Genomic DNA, 21,030 nt, shown 5'->3' with positions numbered 1-21,030 from the left:
GATGCCCAGCGCAGCTGCAAACTCCCTGCGCGCTGGTACCCAACTGAGCGTGCGTGGAGGGCGGGGCACTAGGCGCCTCCGGTCCGCGCAGGCCCCGCCCTTGCCACGCCACGCCCACTCCCCGCCGGGGTAGCCGGCCGGCACGGCTACTCGCACCTTCCGCCCGGGCGGCGTTGCACCGGTCTTGGCGCCGGGAACTGTAGCGCCCCCCCCCCCCCCCGAGTTTACCGGCCCAGCGCCAGGATGGCCCCTATACCCCCGGCATCAGTGGAGGAGCTCCGCACCACCGGCAACCAGAGCTTCCGCAACGGCCAGTTCGCCGAGGCCGCCACACTCTACAGCCGCGCGCTGCGGATGTTGCAGGAACAAGGTGCGACCCCGGCCCCCCGAACCCCCGTTTCTCCGCCAGGCCTGCTTCCCCTTCTCGCTTCCCCCGACCCCAGCTACCCGTACCCCGCTCTGGCCCTCTCGGCCTGGGGCTTCCGTTTACCCCGCAGCTGACCGGCCCACTGGGTCTTCCCAGCACTTGCCCATTACTTCCCCCCTCCCCCACCTTGGGCATCCTACGAGAAAGTTCCTTGGCCTTTCCGCTTTTATTACTATTCTAACGTGGCTTTATTACTGGCCCTTTTTTACTTAATGACATAACAGAGACACATTTTCATGTTAATAGATCTTTTATCACTTTTTATGGTGGTAAAAAACGACATCAAACTTCATCACATTGTCGTGCAACAGATCTCTGGAACTTTCTCATCTTGCAGCACGGAAACGCCGTACCCACTAAACTCTGATTACCCCCTCCGCCCGTGGTAGCCACCTCTTTTTTTCTGTGTCAATGATTTTTACTACTTTAGGTATTTAAAATGAATGGGATAATACAATCTTTGTCTTTTGTGACCGAATAATATCTTTGACATTATAAACTGCGTTGTAGCATGTGACAGGCTTTCGTTCATTTTTAAGTTTGCCTGATAATTCCATCGTGTAGATACACCATATTGTCTTTATCCATTCATCCGTTAATGGACATTTGAATTGTTTTTACCTCTTGGCTATGATGAACATGAATGTGCAAGAATCTCCCAAGATCCTGCTTTAATTTCATTTGAATGTATACCCAGAAGTGGGATTGCTGGATTAGATCCTAATTGTATTTTTAATTTGCAGGAAAGGAGGGGGCCTCCAAACTGTTTTCCGTAATAACTGTACCATTTTACATTCCCACCCACAGGGCACAATAATTCCAACTGCTCAGCATCCTTACCAACGCATTTTATTTTTTCTTCTTTTGATAGTGACCACCCTGATAGATTGCCTGCTTTTTAACTGTCTTGTTGGACCCCATTCTAATATTCAAGCCTCATTCTGATCCCTGAGGCAACTCTCATTTTCCTCAACTGTACACGCTTTAATTAACATTGTTAAGCAACTATATGTAATGAGTGTAGAAAGTCCTTTCTGTCAAGGGGCATTTTTTTCTTGTTAATGCGGAGGCCCCAGATGTGATCTTAATTCATTAACTGGGGGATTTTTGCAGAAACACCTGTGGCTGGTCCTTTGTTCTGTAAGTGATATTGATGTTTTTGGTCAGTAATGTTTGTGTAACAAGAAACATGGGCTTCCCTGGTGGCTCAGATGGTAAAGAATCTGCCTGCAATGCAGGAGACCCAGGTTCCATCCCTGAGAGAAGATCCCCTGGAATAGGACATGGCAACCCATTCCAGTATTCTTGCCTGGATAATTCCATGGACAGAAGAGCCTGGTGGGCTACAGTCCATGGGTCGCAAAGAGTTGGACACAACTGAGCAGCTAACACTTTGGACTTTCAACAAGAAACATATTAGTACATCTCTAGTCAATAATGTGTTAAGATAATGAATATTAAACAAGAACTATGGGGAAATGATCTGGGCTGTGAAGAAGACATGTGGTGGTGTGGTAGATTTGACTAGGGAGTTCTTTTATGAAGAAATGGAAGGTAAAGGACAACTTCTTTGAAGAAGTGACATTTGAGGTGATACCTGAATGGTCAGAAGAAGCCAGCTGCATGAAATTTTGTGCTGAGCACCTCAGGTGAAGAAGGCCGTAATTAACAAAGGCCCCAGACAGCAGTACCCTGGTGTCAGGACCCAGAGCATATGGGAGCCAATGGAGGGAGTACCAAGACTTCATCAGTTACAAAGACAGGCATTTTACACGGTAGTTCATGGGAAGGAGTTTGGATTTTATTCCCTAATGGGAAGCTGCTGGAGAGTTTTCAGCAGAGGAATAACGTGTTTTTACCAGTCCTCCCGGCCTCTGGCTCAGTTCAGCCAACAAAGCCCTCTGCCCAAGGCCTCTCTGAAGTGGCTTATCCCAGAGCCTCAGTAGAATTCCTTTTCTGTAGTCCCTCTTTCCCATTGCTTTCCTTCTCTCTCATTTCCTTGGCTAGCATTTGTTGAGTACTTGCTAGACATGATAGGCTTTCTCCCTTTTTTATATCTTCCCACTAACTTATGGGTAAGATGCTTTATAGATGAGGGTTCCAGAAGACTTAAATCCCTTCTTCTGGGGTGACACACTGAAATCAGAGGCAGAATTTGAACAGGGGTTTCTCCAATTCCCAAGTCCAAGTTTTTAATCATTTTGCTGGACTTCTTCCCAAATCCTTTGCTAATTCCAATCAATTTTGTTTGAATTTTTGCAGTTTCAAGCCACTCTTTTGCTGCCTCCCCCCGCCCCCATGTTTTTTTTTTTCCTAGAACCTTTCTCTGTAGGCCCACCTCCTCATCTCAACTTGTTAAAGTTGCTTTTTTTTTTTTTGTATCCTACCCCAGCTGCCTGGAAAAACTGGGCTTTTTTGTAGGGATTTATTCTAGGCCCGAAGAAGAGCCATACTGATATGTCTTCTCAGTTCAGCAGGGGACCAGAATTTGGTTCTGATCCTGCTACTAATTTTCTAGGTAATTTATGGGCAAGTTCCTTGATTTCTCTGATCAATTTCCCTGATCTTGAAAGGAGAGCAGGGAGCAGCCTAACACAGTGAACCTTCCAGCCAGTCTGTGAAATATCATCTTCATCTGATAGGTAAGCACATGTGATCAGAGGGGATTGAATGACTTGTGCAGGGTCACAGGCTGGATTTGGGGATCTGATGTCATTTCTGCCACACCACTGCTGTTTTCTGAGCAACCATGCTCCAGTGACTTGAGATGGGTAGCAAGGTTTGAATACTTGAGCTTGCTCCTCGAGGGCCAGGATGTCTTTTACTTATCTCTATACTTTGCTGTCTCCCTTGGGGTCCGGCAACAAAAGGGAAGACAAGATAATTTTATTATGTTTGGTATTGAATGAAGCAGGTTTTGCATCAATGTGGTAACATAATTAGCAAAGAAGGCAAGCTGCAGAAGGAGAAGCGATATGACGCCACTTGGGAAAAGTTATTTAAAGGATATTGTGTCTTGCCTGTGAATACCTATATAATAAAGACGGACACACGTGAGAATGTGACATACCCACTTTAGGACTGTGGCAACTCTGGGGACCTGGGGATGGGGCAGAGGGGAGAGAGTAGAGCTATTTATTCATAGTGAAACCAAAAAGGTGAGAGTACTTCCCTGGTGGGCCAGTGGTTAAGCCTCCGTGCTTTCACTGCAGGGGGCACAGGTTTCATCTGGGGTTGGTATGCAGCCAAAAATAAATGAACAAAAAGACCCCAAAAAGGTGGGAAGCAAATATTAATAAAACACATGCTGAGTTTAGTGATGGATAGCAAGTACCTATTATACTGTTGTCTATATGTTTTACCACTTTCAAAGGAGAGCTTGTTTTCTGTTCTGGGAATGGAATCACTGGGTCAACACTTGATAGTTTCCATGTTTTATTTTCATTATGGCCCCTGCTAGTGGTTGAAAAATTATTTTTGAAAATGAAAGTCATCATGGCCACAATAAAGGACTTGAGCCTCTGAGATTCCTGAGGATAAAGATGGTCTTTAGGGAAACATCTATGATAATTCCCCTCCCCACGGGATAGCTTGAGCTCTTCCCCTGATTAAGCTCTCCATAGTCCTGCCAGACTGAGAGGTCTTTTCCTTTGCGAAGTCCTCTCTGATTTGACCAGGTAGAATTAGTCTGTTTTTTGTGTCCCCACACTTGTTCAGTCCATTTATCATAGCATTTATCAGATTTTTGTCTTCTTTTTTTTCTTTATTGGATTTTTATGCTTCTTGTAATAAAATTAACACATACACACACCCCCAAGTAGTTACACTGTGGATTTCTTTGAGCTCTTCACTTTGATCTCTGGCCTGGTACCAAGTTCAGTGCATGACTGAGTAGATGAGCAGATGCTTGGTCCCTGTGGATAGCAGGAAGCTTGGTGTTCTTGCTCCCTTGCCAATCCATCAGACCAACATGCACGATGGGGTTACAGTCATCTCTGCTGCCCATTACTAAACCCCAGAGAGCTCAAGGTGTGGAATGCGCCCCCGATGTCCCAAGGCACCCAAGGCACAAATAACACCCAACCTGTTAATTGTGCATTTTCTGCTTCCTCCGGGGCAGGTTCTTCAGATCCAGAAAAAGAAAGTGTTCTCTACTCCAACCGAGCAGCCTGCCACTTGAAGGACGGGAACTGCATCGACTGCATCAAGGACTGCACTTCGTGAGCGGGCAGGGCTGCCCCTGGGGTGCTGGGGGCTCGGGAGAGGAGACTGGGCTTCTCTGGCCCAACCAGTTACCTCTCATATTAGGGAGTGTCACTCAGGGTCAGCTGGTCACTGAAAATAGGAAGTTCTCCTTGGTCCTTGTGGCCTCTGACTTGGGTCCCTGGAGCCTCATCTCTGCTGCTGAAAGGAGTAGGGTGGTCAGTTAGAGGAAGGCCTTTAGTCTTTGTGAGACGTAGAACCTGGGCATGACCTAGAGTTGCAGACCAGTGACTGGCATGCTCAGGGTTTTTTTTTTTTCTGGGTTGGATGTGGGTGAGAGAAGGAGAGAGGGAAAGAAAGAGGGATGGTGGTTAATAGATAGCCTTGAAAGGAAAAAATGGTAACCATCACTGAGGTATAGGGCATGTTAAACCGTTTTTCATGCTTCTTCTTGAAGCCAGTCTGAGATTGCCTTCATGGTCATCACTGAAGTAGCACTTGCATCTGATGTGTCCTCAGGAATCTGATATGCTGGGGTATTGCCTTAGCTTCGGGCCCTGGTGGTGGGTGGGAGAGGAGAGAGGTGAGCGTGCTCGTGGAGCCTCTGCTCGGTTGATTTGTACCAGGCCCTGTGCTATTCTCCTTTGTGGAGCGCTCGTGAGTGCTCTGTGGGGTAAGTTTGCCACCCTGCCCAGGCTGGCACTGGATTGTGGAGGTCAAGTGATGTGCCTGGGGTCTCGTGGTTAGTGGCAGAGGTGGAATTCAGACACTGCTCCACCTGACTCCAAAGCCTGTTTGTTATCCCCACTCAGCCACACTCTGTAGAAAACAGAGAAGCATGAAAGCTATGAGGCACTTATTCTTGATTTCAGAGGGATCGCAACTATGAAAATCGATGCACACACACACATATTTCCCGGTAGTAGTGTTTTTCCATCCTCCTTCCCTTCTCCACTTCAGTCTGAGTTGAAAAGCCCCTCTTCTGAGACTTGACAGCCTTCACAGCATCTGTCGCCAGAAATGACCTCCCATGTACTGACGACCCAGACCGGAAGGAACTGTGGGAGGTTGGGAGCAGGGAGCCCCGGGGACTCAGCAGCCCAGTGACATCCTGCCTCCTGTCCTAGAGCACTGGCCCTGGTTCCCTTCAGCCTGAAGCCCCTGCTGCGGCGAGCATCGGCCTATGAGGCCCTGGAGAAGTACCCTCTGGCCTACGTGGACTACGTGACCGTGCTGCAGATTGATGACAGCGTGACGTCAGCCTTGGAAGGCAGCAGCAGGTGAGCCCGAGTCACTGAGGCCGTCTCTCTGGAATGTCCTGTCCTGTCCTCTCCGATGGGCTTGGAACCTTTGCTTTGGGCATCCTCTGGGGCAAACCCTGTGGTTTAGGCTCAGAAACTTATAATGAGCACGTGCAGAAAGTGTGGAAGGACGATCTGCTGTCGTGTTTTAGCAGGTTTTTAAGGAGTCAGAATTACTGAGTTTGTGGGGGGGTTTTGTGTTTTTTTGTTATTGTTCTTTTGCCTAGATGCTCAAATGTATTCACCCAGTAATACTTAGTTCAGCTCTGTCTAAGCCAGATTCAGTGGGAAATACCGAGCTAAAAAAGAGATACAGACCCCACTTGCTTCAGAGAGCTTCCTAGAGTGGCGAAAGGAAGACAGTGCAAGCAGCTGTGACCCCAGGGGCTGTGGTTTGTGTCTATGGTTCAGTGTATTGTACTGTGATCCCTTCACAAGGCCCCTCAGGTGAAATTCTTTCTGGTCTCTTGAGCAGTTGTCCTTAATCTCATCAGTCACATGCAGCTGATCACATTTCCCCTCTTTGCGTGGTATCTGTTCAGTATGTCGTTTCTGGCTTGACTTATCTTCTCTGTGCTTTCTCTCAGTCTCTATCATTCAACAAAATTTGCCACTTCTGTGCCAGACTTTGCACTCAGGCCCGGGCTGAGGAGGAGACAGACCTCTGCCCGCCCTCGAAGAGCTCCCAGTCTCCTGGAGAACAGCAGTCAGTCACAGGCAAATTTTGGCAGTGTGATGAGGGCTGTGGTGGGACGTACCTGACAGCCAGTGGGGGGTCCAGAGAGGGCTTTTTGGAGGAGGTGAGCCAAGACAGAAGTGTATAGCGTCTGGGCCAGGGGCCAGCAAGGGGCCTGGGCAGCACGTGCACCGTGAATGAGTCGAGGTGTTAGAGGAGTGGTGAGAAGCCCGCCGCTCGTGGTGCGGCAGGCCAAGTGCTCGGATCAGGACGAGTGACGAGGCCCAGTCACACACGCCCTGGTGTCCAGGGGCTTGGACTTCATCCGAACACAGTGAGGCATTGTGAAAGGGTCTTCAGCCGGGGGCAGCCTGAGCAGATTTGAGAGAAAAGCTGGCTGGCTGCCTGCTGTGTTGACCATGAAGAAGAAGATAATAGGAAGGGGGTGGGCAGTGATCCAAAAGAGACGGTGGAAAGGGACCAATTCAGGGGACATCTAGGCAGTATTTTGACAAGTTTTGGTGGTTGGAGGGTGGGGAGAAGGGAAGAACAGGTGTCCAGGTGGTTGACATGCTGAGGTGGCAGCATGGGGCCGGAGATTAGAGATGCAAGGAGGCCGGCTGGATGGTTGAACATAGAGATTTGAAGGTCACCAGCCTAGAGGTGGCTTGAAGTTCTGGGAGAAAAATGGAGTACTACCACGAGTGGGGGGAGCCAGGGAGCTTTGTGGAATCACGATGTTTGAGGGGCATAGAGAGGAACAGCAGCCAGTGCGGCGGGAGGAAACTTAGAGCGTTTAGTGTCACGGAGGCAGGAGTGTTTGCAGAAGGATGAAGACGTCGTTCGTATCAGGTGTTGCAGTCAGCTTAAGTACACTGAGGGTTTCAAAATGAAGTCACTGGTGATTCTGATGGAGTCAGTCCACTGGGGTCAGAAGCAGGTGGCAGTGGATTAGAGGAATGTGGCTGTGAAGGGGCAGAGGGCTGTTCAGGAAGAAGGAGCTCCATGCTGGCAGCTGGAGTCGGTAGAGGGAAAGGATATAGGTGTGGGAGAGGGTGGTGCTGGCCGAGTGTGGCCCGAGAGAGGCAGGGAGCAGTGGATTCCGAATGCAGGGGGAGGGGTTGGCCTTGTCACCTCTTCTGTAGCAATAGAGAAGTAGGAAGTGTGCCCAGGCAGGGAGGTTTGTGTTCAGGGTGTGAGGAAGTCCAAGGGAGGAGGGTTAAGGAGCATCGGATGGAAGAGGGTAGAGGTTTGAAGTAGCTGGACCGATCAGGAAAACAGCTCTGGGGGCTGAGCCAGAGACCATGAGTTTGTAGTGATAGCAGTCTGTGAGCTCTTCGTCGTAGTAACACAGGAACGTGGTTGTAGAAGCAGAAGTTGCCGTTGGCTTCATCTGCTCACTCAGTACATACCTCTGGGTCCCGCTGGGTGACAGGTGCTGTGCTGAGTAGTAGAGATCAGTTAACAAAACCAGCATGTTCGCTGAGTTTCAAAGAGGGGAGTGGGGAGTGGTGGGGTTTGTCCCAGGGTGGGGTGGGGAGGGGAAAGACTTGAACATGAGGATCGAGAGAGGCAGTGTGGCACATGGTAAGCACGGAGCGGTGGGAGGGGACCAGGTCTCAGGCCTTGCCAGCCTAATGCAGTGGGAACCACTGAAAGGTTTTACAGTTTGAGAATGACATAGGGTTTGCATTTAAAAATCTCTGAGCATTAATCAGATGTCAGGTGTTTGCATGGCCTTGTAAATAGATAAGTTGTTGTTTTTTTGTCACTAAGTCATGTCCAACTCTTTTGCAACCCCGTGGACTATAGCCTGCCAGGCTCCTCTGTCCATGGGATTTCCCAGGTGAGGGTACTGGGGTGCGTTGCTGTTTTCCTTCACCAAGGGATCTTCCTGACCCAGGGGTCAAACCTGTGGTCTCCTGCATTAGCAGGCAGATTCTTTACCACTGAGCCACCAGGGAAGCTCAAATAGATTAAGAAAACATAAAATGTGGGAAGGAGGTTCAAGAGGGAGGGGACCTACGTACACCTATGGCTAATTCATGTTGATATATGACAAATCAAACCATATATTGTAAAGCAATCCAAACAAAAGTAAATACGGAGGGGACCTACATATACCTATGGCTAATTCATGTTGATATATGACAAACCAATATTGTAAAGCAATCCAAACAATTAAAAGTAAATATAATTTCTTAAAAAAGAAAACATGGGGTCCATTCTTGGGGACATGTGTGGTTCCTTGGGGGTAAGATTGAATTACTTTAACAAGCACCAGATCCCTCTCTTTGAAGTTAACAGTGTGACCAAGCAAGGCCCAGGCAGGGAGGGAGTGTCATGGTGGCTGACCTGAAAAGACCCTTATGGGTAGCAGGCTCCTGTTCCTTTCCTACTGCGAGTCAGAAGGGTACAAAGCGATGGTTCAAACAAGGGGAAGATGATAACTGACTCTTGTACACCTCCTTTGGGCTTATGAGAGAAAGAATACCTTCTTGACCCAGCTGGAAACCTTTCTGTCATCCTGCCTGCCTTTCCAGAATGACCAGAACTCTCATGGACTCCTTTGGGCCCGAGTGGCGCCTGAAGCTGCCCTCTATCCCCTTGGTGCCTGTTTCATCTCAGAAGAGGTGGGAGTGTCTGCCTTTGGAAAACCACAAAGAGCCATCTAAAAGCAAATCCAAAGGAACCACAAGCGCGAAGAGCAGAGGTAAGCTGTGACTTCCCACCCGGAGAGAGCTGCGGTCTCCGCAGAGCCACGTTCTTTAGAGTTATCCTATAAAAACTGGCCTCGCTTAAGATGAGTTACTTTTAAAGTCCTATAAACAAAGTGAAAAAACAAGAAGCGTAACCCCTTCGGGACGGTCTCCTCAGCGCTGCAGTGGGCAGTGGGAAAGCCAACCCCACAGGTGTAAGGCTAAGGTGACGTAAGGCACAGTGAACTCCCAGCCTGGCACCCAGTTATCTCGTGTTTGTTCCCTTCTCATTCCTTTGGCAGCATTTGAGATGTATCATTTAGGATGTTTTTGGTTGCAGAAACAAGAAACTCCATATGGTAAAAATAATAAAAAGAACGTATTGGCTCATATAACAAAAAGGGCCTTCGGGCAAGGCTTGCTCCAGCAGCTCACTGCAGCATCAGACTCCCATTTCTCTGTCCTTCTCTCCACTCTTTTCTCTACGATGTGTCAGCTTTGTCTTCAGGCAGTCTTCCCTCCTGAGTCGTACAGAAGTGGTAGCAGTAGAACCATAGCAGTTCTATGCCTCACATCTGCATGCCGTGCCTCATGACCAAGAGGGAGAGAAAGAGTTGTTTTTCTGAGAGCTCCCTAAGAAAGAGGGTTTCTTCCACTAAAATCCCTGGCTCATCTTTTCTTAATATAATCTAGCCTATAAACACAGGCCATTCCCTTAACTAGTCCCTGTGACCAGGGCCTGAGATTTTGTGACAAGGTCAGCCTGACATCCATCTGCTCCATCTCCGTAGCCAGTGGAATTCACACACTTACTAGTCTCTGGAAGAGAATAAACAAGGGAAGGGAGATCAAGGCCAGGTGGCCCCAAACAGGAGACCTCAGCTTTATGGAACAGAGAGGACCTTCCCTGGGCAGGGGCGATAGGAAACTTACAAGGCTCCAGGGGAGTTCTCCCAGCCCAGCAGGCTCGGTATTGAGGATGGGAGGCTCGGGGGCAGGGCTGCAGCCTGGTCTTGGGTATACAGGAGGACAGGGATTCTCCCCTTCCCAACAGGAAACCTGTCTGGCCATGGGCAGCATTCACTCCCTAGAATGAGAACATGAGCCGCTAATGAACTTGATGGCTTCAGTGCACCTCCTATTTATTTCGCTGTTTTGAAGTCACAGCCATGTGGGGCCTAGAGAGGCTCTCTCAGAAAAGTCTCAGCCCAGGGGAGACTGAGACACCTAAAACACAGGAGAACGAGTACTTTAGAGTCTAATGTTTGAGGAATTCAAATTGGGAACTGATGGCAGGGTGCTGGGGGAAGTTGGGGAAAGTCTCATGGAGGTGACAGGTTGGGCTGGACCTTAAAAACCAAGTTCTTCAGGCGAGAAGGGAAGGGAGTTTTCAGCTGAGACAGTGGAAGGAGTTAGAGAATGAGGTAGTGGGGGTATCTCATGGTGCAGCCTAGGGTGCCTTGCAAAGTCAAGGTGAAGCTGAGGCGGTGATGCTGTGCACACTGCAACGCACTGGCTCTGCTTCTAGAAAACCTCGTACATGTGCCCACAAAGAGATGGGTACAAGGTGTTCAGAGCAAAAAGTTGGTAAGACCAAAAAGCAAAATAACCCAAGTCCCTATGAACGGAACAGATGAAACAGTTGCATTGCAGCAGTAAGAGTAAGAGTGAAGCAGCTATGGGTGTGAAAATCCCAGGAATGTAATTTTGAGGGGAAAAAGAATACCAGGTCATAGTAGAATACATAGAATTATGTATTCCTTTATTTGAAGTTCTCAAAGTAAATAGTAAATAGTTTCTAGATACTATCATATCTAGTTAAAGTAACCCAAAAAGGGGGGGGCATGGTCTCGTATGGCAGAAACCAACACAACGTTGTAAAACTATTATCCTCCAATTAAAAGTTTTTAAAAGAGCAGGGTCAGGGGCACAGAATTGAGGAAAATGGTTTCCTCCAGGGGTGGATTGACTGGCGGGGAGAGGCTCATAGGACTTCAAAGGTCTTAGTAAACGTTCTGTTTCTTAAGATGAGGGATCAGTTCAAGAGTATTAGTTTTATTCCTAAAACCTTACCCTTGTCGTAAATATTCAGTATTTTATGAACAAAGTTTTTTAAAATTGACAAAGTAGATGATACGGGAGCTGAGGCTGGAATAATTCATCAGGGCCATGTAGTGAAGTGAAGCCCCAGGGCTCCATGGAGCAATTTGGATCTCACCTTGTTCTCCTTATGTCTCCTGGAGGCTGGGACAGAGCTCAGGTGTTGGGTTGGGGAGAACACCGCCAGACTCAGACCAGAACAGCTGAGGAGTAGGGGCTCCTCTGCCCTTTTCTGGAAGCCTAAGAGCGCCGCTCTTCTCTTTTGTTTAACCAGATGCTTGTTTATTTAAATACTTCCTCACTTACTCTCCTGCTTTAAGTTTATACGGTGCTCTGGACTTTCTCCTGTTTTCTCCCCATTTCATCCTGACAGTAGCCCAGGGTGGAGTAGGTATTGCCCCACACGTGTCGGTGAGCAAATTGAGGTCCAGAAGCATTAGGTCCCACAGGCTTTCAGCTCCTGAGCGGCAGTGCTGAGGCCACAACCTGCGTTACTTTCTACTGCGTATATATCATTGTGTGTGTGGAAGTATATCTACATCAGGAGCCCCCAACCTCTTCTGAATGAAAAACTCTGTATTTCCCAGAAGCCATTGCTCAGGGGAACTCCTGACTCAGGAAGGGCGCTTTGCACAGTGCAGGAGACCTCGGGGGACAGAGCGCTGTAGACGGCTTAGAAGAGGCGCTGCCCAAGAGAGCTCCTCAGGCTGAGCTGGGCACCCATTCCATGGTTTTTTCCTCTTCTGAATTTGTATCTAGTGCCTTCTGCTGGGGATGTGGAGAGAGCCAGAGCTCTGAAGGAGGAAGGCAATGAGCTTGTAAAGAAGGGGAACCATAAGCAAGCGATTGAGAAGTACAGTGAGAGCCTCTGGTTTAGTAACTTGGAATCCGCCACATACAGCAACAGGTACCTTTCACACGGCTGGCCTGGGGGATTTCAGGACACCGGACATTCTTCCGCAGTCTTCTCTCGGACTGTGATGGGCTCTGCATCCTGGCATTTAGTCAGTATAGGCAGACCTCAAAGCTGTCTCAGGGTCGTCTCCAGACCACCGCAGTAAAGTGACTATCGGGAGAAAGGGAGTCACAAAATTTTGGGGTTTCCCTGTGCATAGAAAAGTTGTGTTTACACTGTACTGTAGTCTGTTAAATGTACAATAGCATCATGTCTAAAAAAACAACCTACATGCCTTAATTTAAAAACTTAATGGCTACAAATTGCCAACCACCAGTCATCGGCATAACATCAAAAATACTGATCACAGATCACTATGACTAGTATACTAATAATGAAATAGTTTGAAATATTGTGAGAATGACCAAAGTGTGAAACAGGTACAAAGTGAGCAAATGCTGCTGAAAAATGGCACCCATAGATAGACTTGCTCAATGTAGGGTTGCCACAAATCTTCAGTTCTGGTGTCTTCAAAGTATCTGTGAAGCACAGTGAAATGAGGTATGCCTCTGTGTTACATCTCAGAACGTGTGTTCACATTCCCTTTGGTCACCATGAGATGGGCATTGCCAGTGGCATTCACTCTGTTAAATGGGTAGAAACTGGGGTTTCCCACAGGGAGCCAGGGCTTTGTTTCAGCCCATTCCAGAATTTTCACTCACCAGGTAAGCAAAGGATGTAAGTAAAAGCTCTGGGCTTGCTGTGCAAACACGAGCCCAACACAAGTCTCAAAGCCTCTGTGCCTTCCCTGACTTTCAGCCCATGGCTTCTCTAAGACCCTCTGGTTATAAATTCTGCCAGACTGTCTGTGAGCCTCAGGGTAGAACCCAGGGAATTACCTGACCTGAGCAAGAGGGAGGGTCTAGTTGAGCCTGAGGTGTTAGACTTGTGGGGCTGTAGAAAGGCCTTCGTCCCGAGCTGTCACCAGTGGTCAGTGATCCTTTCCGCCAGCAGTGAGGGCCTGGGAAACAGGTACAAAGTGAGCAGATGCTGCTGGAAAAATGGCACCCATAGATAGACTTGCTCAATGTAGGGTTGCAGCATCCCTTCATCATGTGTGAGTGCCTGCTCTGCAATAGCCCACAAAGATTTTAGTAGTAGGTGCTCATTCCTGTCTTAATGTCAGGCAAACTGAGGCTCAGATGGAAGGGCTTTGCCTCAGCTCACCCAGCCAGTAAATGGTGGAGATAGAATTGGAACCTGGCTCCAGTGAGATATGTTCGTGTTACTGTCAAGAGGCTTAAAACATTCAGCAAAGGACCAGATCTGCTCTAAACATTTCCTATAAAACATTAATAAATCTTGTGAGTCTGTTTTCCCTTCCCAGCCAACATACTCACATTACTTTTAAGTTCACAGATCTCGGATCTCCTATATGCTCACTGCTCCTTATCCAGAACTCTTGGGATAAAATGTGTTTCAGACTTTAGAAAGGGATGATAGTGCATATAATGAGTTGTCTTAACACTCCAGCAGTGTCTGGCCAGTTTGCTGGTTAATCACTAGCATTTCTGCAGTGAAACGTGGAAATTCCATGATCACACAGAATAGTATCGAGAAAGATGAAGCAGCTTCATGTCAGTTAAGGTCATTTTTTTTGCCAAATGACCTACAAAGGGAACCTTTAGTTTCACAGCATGGATTTTGGCATTTTGGACCTGTGATTTTATTGGCTGATTGGAGCCGAGGGTGCCTCAGTCAACCAGGCACACTGAGGATCAAGGACTGCAGCCCATTTGTCCATGTTTGTGCAGGAGCATCTTCTAACTCCTCTTTCTGTGGGCTCTGTCCTTGCTTACCTCATGTTGCTAGAGATCTCCGTTAACCCATTTTCCTGGATTTTTACCACATTCAGGACAACGTTTTGTTTAAATACTGGTTTTCATGCAAATATGTCCATGCCACACCGTTTAACTACTATTGCTTTGTAATATACCTTGTAGGCTGATCTCTTCATTAGTCTTCGTAACCAGAGCATCGCTGACTATTTTGCCAGCTTTGATCTTCTAGCTCAGCCTTGGGCTCACTGATAAATTTCAATCCATTGAGCTTTAGGTTGTAATTACATTGATTTTATAACTTTAATTTATAAGACTGAAACCTGTTACAAAACTGAATTTTCTGTCCACGTGGTTGAATATACCACATTCCAGATGCCATTTTAATGCTCTCCTTCATGCATATGCATCTGTATGGTGCATCAACTTAGCCTTCGGTTCTCTCTGTGCATTGACATCTGAGTGGGTGTCACCATTAGGTACTTGGCACCTACGGTTTGCCAGGTCCTGAATGGACCTCCAGAAGAATCTCACTCACAGCAATTCTTCAGGTTAGGTCACAGTCCCATTTTACCTAAGAAAACGGGCTGAAGATGAAAGTTTGGGTTCCTTTTCAGTCATTCGTCTTGTCTCTCAGACTCCTACTTTGTAATGAAAATCCTTCTCCCTGGATACAGAATATTCGGTTTACCAAAAGCCACAGGTGATTATTTTATAGGCCAAAGTTACGCATTTTTAACACCTTAAATATGATCTTTGGCATTCATATGGAATCATTTTCATTATAACAGTTACATTCATTATAACAGTTACTTCTGAATGTAACTTCACCAAATAGTACCTGATGCTTACACTGTGCTGCTTCTACTTCCCAGAAACTTGGCTTATTCTTTAAATTGCTAGAGTCCATTGGGAGAACACGTCAGTTTCCTTAGAATTCTTGTGTGTTCAAATTAAGATCAGGGCCTACTGTTCTAAAACTTAGTGGCCTACAACAGACATTTTGTTTTGCTCATGATTTGTGAACCAGGAGTTCAGGAAAGGCAGTTCTTCGACTCAGGGTCTCATTCAGGATCAACGAGAAGGATGCTGGGACTGGAGTCGTTTAAAGGCTTCTCCTGGGCTTCCCTGGTGGCTCAGACAGTAAAGAATCTGCCTGCAATGCAGGAAACGTGGGTTCCATCCCTGGCTTGAGAAGATCCCCTGGAAGAGGGCATGGCAACCCATTCCAGTATTCTTGCCTGGAGAATTCCCATGGCAGAGGAGACTGGTGAGCTACAGTCCATGGGGTCGCAGAGTTGGATACGACTGAACACTAAGCACAGCACAGAGGTTTCTCCTACACATCTGGCACCAGGCTTAGGATGACTGACATGGCTGGGAATGGGACTGGTAGAGCAAGCTGGAGCCTTTTTTCTCCCCTCCTGGCAGTCTGTTCACTTGTGCCAGCTTGAGCTTCCTCACAGCATGGTGACCTCTGGGTAGTTGGCTTCTTACAGGAGCAGCTAAAGGCTCCAAGAGCAAGTGTTCCCAGAGCGCAGGCAGGCGCTCCAAGACCTCTGAGGCCTAGTCGTGGGACTCAAACTGTGTCCTTTCCTCTGCTCCACTGGTCAGAGCAGTCACAGAACCTGCTTAAATTCAAGAAGAAAGTGTTGAAACATAGGACCTCTTCTGTGGGAAGAATGCCACAGAATTTGTGCTGCCTTAATTTATTTTTTATTTTTTATTTATTTGGCTACACCAGGTCCTAGTTGTGGCATGTGAGATCTAGTTCCCTGATCAAGGACCGAACCCTGATCTCCTGCATTGGAAATGTGGCATCCTAGCCACTGGATCACCCGGGAAATCCCTGTGTCTGCTTTAAAATTGATACAAGGAGAAGCTTTTCCTAAGTTAATTTATAAGTTCCATGCAATCTGAATGAAAATACTAGAATTTTTTTTTACATTCTTCCATGATAATAATTCCATGAGGAATAATGGTAATTCCATGGTAATAATTCCATGGTAACAATTCCATGAGGAAAAAATAACATAAGAGAATTTAGTATAAGATAAATTGTGGGAAAAAGAGGAATTATCCAATAAATGGTGTTGGATTGGCTGGAAAGAAGTAAAAAGAAACTTGAACCTCCATCGTCACTCCTTATTTTAAAATCTAAATGGATTAGTTTCAAATGGAAGAAGTAAAACCATTAAGTTCTAAAACAACATGTGGGTTAATTATCTTGCAGTGGGGAAGGTATTATACGGGGTGATGGTGGAGGGCGACCCACAGAAGTCATTAAATAAGTTGGAGACGTTTTATTTCATAAGATTAAAAAATCTTCTGTAAAGATGCTCAGTTTGGGGGCTTCCTGGTGGTCCAGTGGGTAGGACTCCATGCTCCCAATGCAGGGCGCCTAGGTTCAATTCCTAATTAGGGAACTGGATTCTGTGTGCCACAGCTGGGAGCCAGCACAGCCAAAATAAATAAAAAGTAAAATGTAAAAAGTATTCAGCTTAACTGTATTTAAAGCAACTACATTAAAATAGACACTGTTTTCTTCCATATTGGCTAAACTTAAAGGCTGAGCCCCAGGGTTGGTACAGTTGCAGGAAAATGGGTTCTGTTAGTAACTATTCTTAAGTACAGTTGCCCTTGAAAAAGTCAGCTGTCAGGAGCACTGACCCTCCTCTCAGTCAAAAAATCTCTATATAATTTACAGTCAGCCTCTCATACCTGAGTTCTGCCGCATTCACAAAGTCCACCAAATGCAGATGATGTAATTCCACAGTATTACTGAAAAAAAATTCTGCACATAAGTAGACCTGCACAGTTCAAACCTGTGTTGCTAAGGTTAGTTGCTTTATTTGGGAAGCATTTTGGTAATAGTCAAAATTTCAAATGCACGTACCTTTTGATGCAGCAGTCAGCAGTCCCTCCTAAGATTGATGTACAAGGATGTTCATAGCAGCATCATTTATTATTAACTGGGAATAGTGAAATATGTCTCCTGATAAGGAGTTAATAAATTAGGATACAGACAAGTGAATATTCCATAGCCACTGAAAACAGTGTCTGTTTCATTTTTAGTCACTGGGGAAGAGGACTAAAATTGAATAAGAAAGATACACACAAGTATGTACTTCTCTCCCACTGATAATAAGAAGAATGTAAGAATGATGCAAAATATAAGTTGGAAGAATTGGATATCAAACACCTATATACTCCCAATAAATTTATAAAGTTATAGAAACAACTATAACTTCAGTTAAAAACAGTGTTATGTAACACTGTTACACAACTGTCACAACAGTTTGGTTGGTCACTATGGCCATCTATTGATCCATCTTCTTTACATTTCATCCCTAACATGTCAGTGTGCATATAATTAATTAGAGCCTAGTATTTATGTGGCTTTCCTGATGGCTCAGATGGTAAAGAATGTGCCTGCAATGCAGAAGATCCAGATTCAGTCCTTGGGTTGGGAAGATCCTCTAGAGAAGGGAATGGCAACCCACTCTAGTGTTCTTGCCTGGAAAATTCCATGGACAGAGGAGCCTGGCAGGTTATAGTCCTTGGGGTCGCAAAGAGTCAGACATGGTTGAGCAACTAACACTTTGATTTATGTGTTTTTTTCTTAAGGTAGATGATTTTTTGTCAAGGGGAAGGTTTCCAGAAACCTTTTCTTGCTTGAAAGAGTTAAGTGTGGGAGCATGAGGTGGACGATAGCTCTGAACACTGTCAAGATCACAAGTTGCTCAAACCCGGATCAAGTCCCGGGTCGGTGCATCAGTAGTGGAGGAAGCCTTGGGAGTCGCTTCACTCCTCTGAGCCGCTCTGCTCTGTAGAAGTGGGCTGGGTGGCTGTGAGAACTGAGGAAAGTGTGAAGCACCCAGCACAAAGTGTTAGGGCGTTCCTCAGAGTTAGTGGCCCCGAGGGAGCAGCTGACAGCCTGGTCTTTCCCTGCAGGGCACTCTGCCATCTGGAGCTGAAGCAGTACCAGGAGGCGGTAAAGGACTGCACAGAAGCCCTCAGGCTGGACGGAAAGAACGTGAAGGCGTTCTACCGCCGGGCTCAAGCCTACAAGGCTCTCAAGGTAAAGAGATCCTGTCCAGAGGCACCAAAGAGCCACAACCAGTTGTGCCCATGGTGGCACTTTCAGAGCATGGTCCAGGTGAGGTGGGGCCTGCCACGTCCCTCCTTGTCCAGGGGCCCCAGGTGTTCCTGACAGGCCTCCAGCCTGGGGTGCAGAAAGCCAGCTCGGCAGTGGTCCCCAACCCCGCCTGGTCTCCCGGGCCCAGGCTTCATCCCCCCAGTGTCTTATCTCTCAGGACTGCAGGTCCCCACAGCCTCTTCTTCTCTCGGGACTACAGGTCCCCACAGCCTCTCTCCCCTCTCAGGACTACAGGTCCCCATAGCCTCTTTCTCCTCTCAGGACTGCAGGTCCCCACAGCCTCTCTCCCCTCTCAGGACTACAGGTCCCCACAGCCTCTTTCTTCTCTCAGGACTGCAGGTCCCCACAGCCTCTCTCTCCTCTCAGGACTGCAGGTCCCCACAGCCTCTCTCCTCTCAGGACTGCAGGTCCCCACAGCCTCTCTCCTCTCAGGACTGCAGGTCCCCACAGCCTCTCTCTCCTCTCAGGACTGCAGGTCCCCACAGCCTCTCCTCTCAGGACTACAGGTCCCCACAGCCTCTTTTTTCTCTCAGGACTACAGGTCCCCACAGCCTCTTTCTCAGCCTCTTTCTTCTCTCAGGACTGCAGGTACCCACAGCCTCTCTCTCCTCTCAGGACTGCAGGTCCCCACAGCCTCTCTCCTCTCAGGACTGCAGGTCCCCACAGCCTCTCTCTCCTCTCAGGACTGCAGGTCCCCACAGCCTCTTTCTCCTCTCAGGACTGCAGGTCCCCACAGCCTCTCTCTCCTCTCAGGACTACAGGCCCCCACAGCCTCTTTCTCCTCTCAGGACTGCAGGTCCCCACAGCCTCTTTCTCCTCTCAGGACTGCAGGTCCCCACAGCCTCTTTCTTCTCTCAGGACTGCAGGTCCCCACAGCCTCTCTGTCCTCTTGGGACTACAGGTCCCCACAGCCTCTTTCTCCTCTTGGGACTACAGTACCCACAGCCTCTCTCTCCTCTGAGGACTACAGGTCCTCATAGCCTCTCTCTCATCAGGACTTCAGATCCAGCTTTGCAGACATCGACAGTCTCCTGCAGATAGAGCCTAGGAATGGCCCTGCGCAGAAGTTGCGGCAGGAGGTTAACCGGAGCTTAAACTAAAATCCCTGAAGGGCAGCAGGACACCTGTCTGCCTGAGCACCTTATTCTGTGCCTGCTCCTGGATCTGGCGGGCCCGAGTGGGCTCCGAAGCCCCCTCCTCTCCCCCAGAGACGTGATGGCCTCCCACCCCTCAGGAGGCTCTGCCTGTTCACATTAAGCTCAGTGTAGTCAGAAAGCAGACGTTTTGTTGGCAAAGTCTCCCCCTGTTCTGCACTCCCCTGTGCTGTGGACAGCAAGCAGGTCACAGCAACGGGTGCTCGTCAGCAGCATGTTCAGCCTGGTCTCTGCCCAGATGCTCCAGACCCACTGCTGCCCTTCCAGTCACCAGGTCCTGTCACCCCGGTCCATCTGGGTGCTTAAAAAGCTGCCAGTCCCATGGGACACAGGCTGGCGTGGAAAGGAAGGAGGACTGGGAAACCCTGGCCCGCCTACACCCATGGCAGCCAGCTGAGCTGGTTCTCTAAGGCTGCCGACCCCTTCCCTGTCCTTGGCACGGCACTCCATGTTCTGAGCCCCAGTGCCTTTTGGCTGAGCCTCCTATGACAAGAATGCAGAACCTGTTCCCTCGGCCAGCGTTTGTCTGTGGCTCTGCGCTGCTGTCTCCCACATAAAGATTCCTAAGTTCTTTCAAGAGCCCAGAGGTGTGGCTGCTGCTCCTGAAGGTGGGAAGGGGAGAAACCTCCTTGAAGTCCGTGTCCTTCCCTTCCCGGCAGGGACTTGCCTTTTGACTCCCGCAGTGGCCCCACTAGGCTTCTTAGTTCTTTGTAATACGTTGAAGTTAATTTGAACTGAATAGACTGACTTTTGTTGAACTGCAAGTTTAAGCTGCGTTAACATCATCTACATGAATGTTGTACTTTGTGGTTCAGCTTTGGATCACTTTGGAACTTTGCGATAATAAAAAACTGGTTATGGAGCATTCATCCTTTTTTTGATCAAATTTACTGGGATGTGTCTGCATGGGCCAGGCCCTGCTCATAGTACTGGGGAAACAGCAGTGAATGACAGGATCCCTGCGCTCAGAAAGCTGACAGTCCCATCGGACACACAGTGAGTGAAACCACAGTGGCTTTAGTGTTGCAAACAAGCAGTCACATTTTCCCCTCCAACTAGGGAGATTTGACCCTGTGGGAAAAAAGGGGTCCCTGAGGAAGTCAAGTTTGAATTGAGTTCTAACATGGGGGTGGGGAGGGTCAGTGGGTGAAGAGGGGAGGAAAGAGCCTCCCCAGGCAGGCGAATGGCATTGGTGAAGGCCTTGGCTGGGAGGATCGGCCAGCAGTGCTTCTCAGCCTCACAAAATGTGTGGGTGAGGCTGGGAGCGCCTGAGGATCAGCCTGAACAAAGCCCGTGTTCCTGGGCTTGTCTTACTGTCTTCAGTTAAATCATTTTCATCTTAATGGAGACATTTTGACTCCATAAAGCTGAGCAGACAGAGTCTATTGCCTGCTCCCCCATCATGCTCAGTGCTGGGCAATACTCAGCTCTTAGGAAAGGGTTCCATCCTCTCCGAGGACAGAGCAACCAGACTTCCAGGCTGAAGCGGATTTGAGTCACAGCAACTCTGTGGGCCTGGCCCAGGGACCATTTCAAATCGGGAAGCTGCACCCCCCTTTTCTCCCTGCCTCTTAAGCG

General features: G+C 48.0%; 2 protein-coding genes across 4 annotated transcripts; both read left to right on the top strand.

The window, feature by feature from the left end:
• Positions 1 to 98: 98 nt before the first annotated feature.
• On the top strand, positions 99 to 20,321 carry TOMM34 (translocase of outer mitochondrial membrane 34). 2 transcript variants are annotated; one of them, XM_061437696.1, is made up of 7 exons: positions 99 to 370; positions 4,548 to 4,647; positions 5,758 to 5,910; positions 9,151 to 9,320; positions 12,166 to 12,313; positions 18,094 to 18,220; positions 19,261 to 19,382. In XM_061437696.1, the coding sequence occupies exons 1-7, from the start codon at positions 244 to 246 to the stop codon at positions 19,276 to 19,278; spliced, it is 843 nt and encodes a 280-aa protein (XP_061293680.1). In that variant the 5' UTR covers positions 99 to 243; the 3' UTR covers positions 19,279 to 19,382. The 2 variants fall into 2 exon arrangements, with proteins under 2 accessions (XP_061293680.1, XP_061293679.1); XM_061437695.1 differs by having other exon boundaries at positions 100 to 370; positions 19,294 to 20,321.
• Positions 18,227 to 19,259, top strand: LOC133259769 (proline-rich protein 36-like). Of its 2 annotated transcripts, XM_061437693.1 has the most exons (3): positions 18,227 to 18,839; positions 18,887 to 18,921; positions 18,955 to 19,259. In XM_061437693.1, exons 1-3 carry the CDS (start codon positions 18,271 to 18,273, stop codon positions 19,257 to 19,259), a joined length of 909 nt encoding a protein of 302 aa, XP_061293677.1. In that variant the 5' UTR covers positions 18,227 to 18,270. The 2 variants fall into 2 exon arrangements, with proteins under 2 accessions (XP_061293677.1, XP_061293676.1); XM_061437692.1 differs by having other exon boundaries at positions 18,887 to 19,259.
• Positions 20,322 to 21,030: the final 709 nt, after the last annotated feature.

This window comes from Bos javanicus, chromosome 13 (assembly GCF_032452875.1).
Source record: "Bos javanicus breed banteng chromosome 13, ARS-OSU_banteng_1.0, whole genome shotgun sequence".
Classification (NCBI taxonomy): domain Eukaryota; kingdom Metazoa; phylum Chordata; class Mammalia; order Artiodactyla; family Bovidae; genus Bos; species Bos javanicus.
Note: the sequence above shows the minus strand (reverse complement) of the source record. Positions and strands in the feature narration are given on the sequence as shown.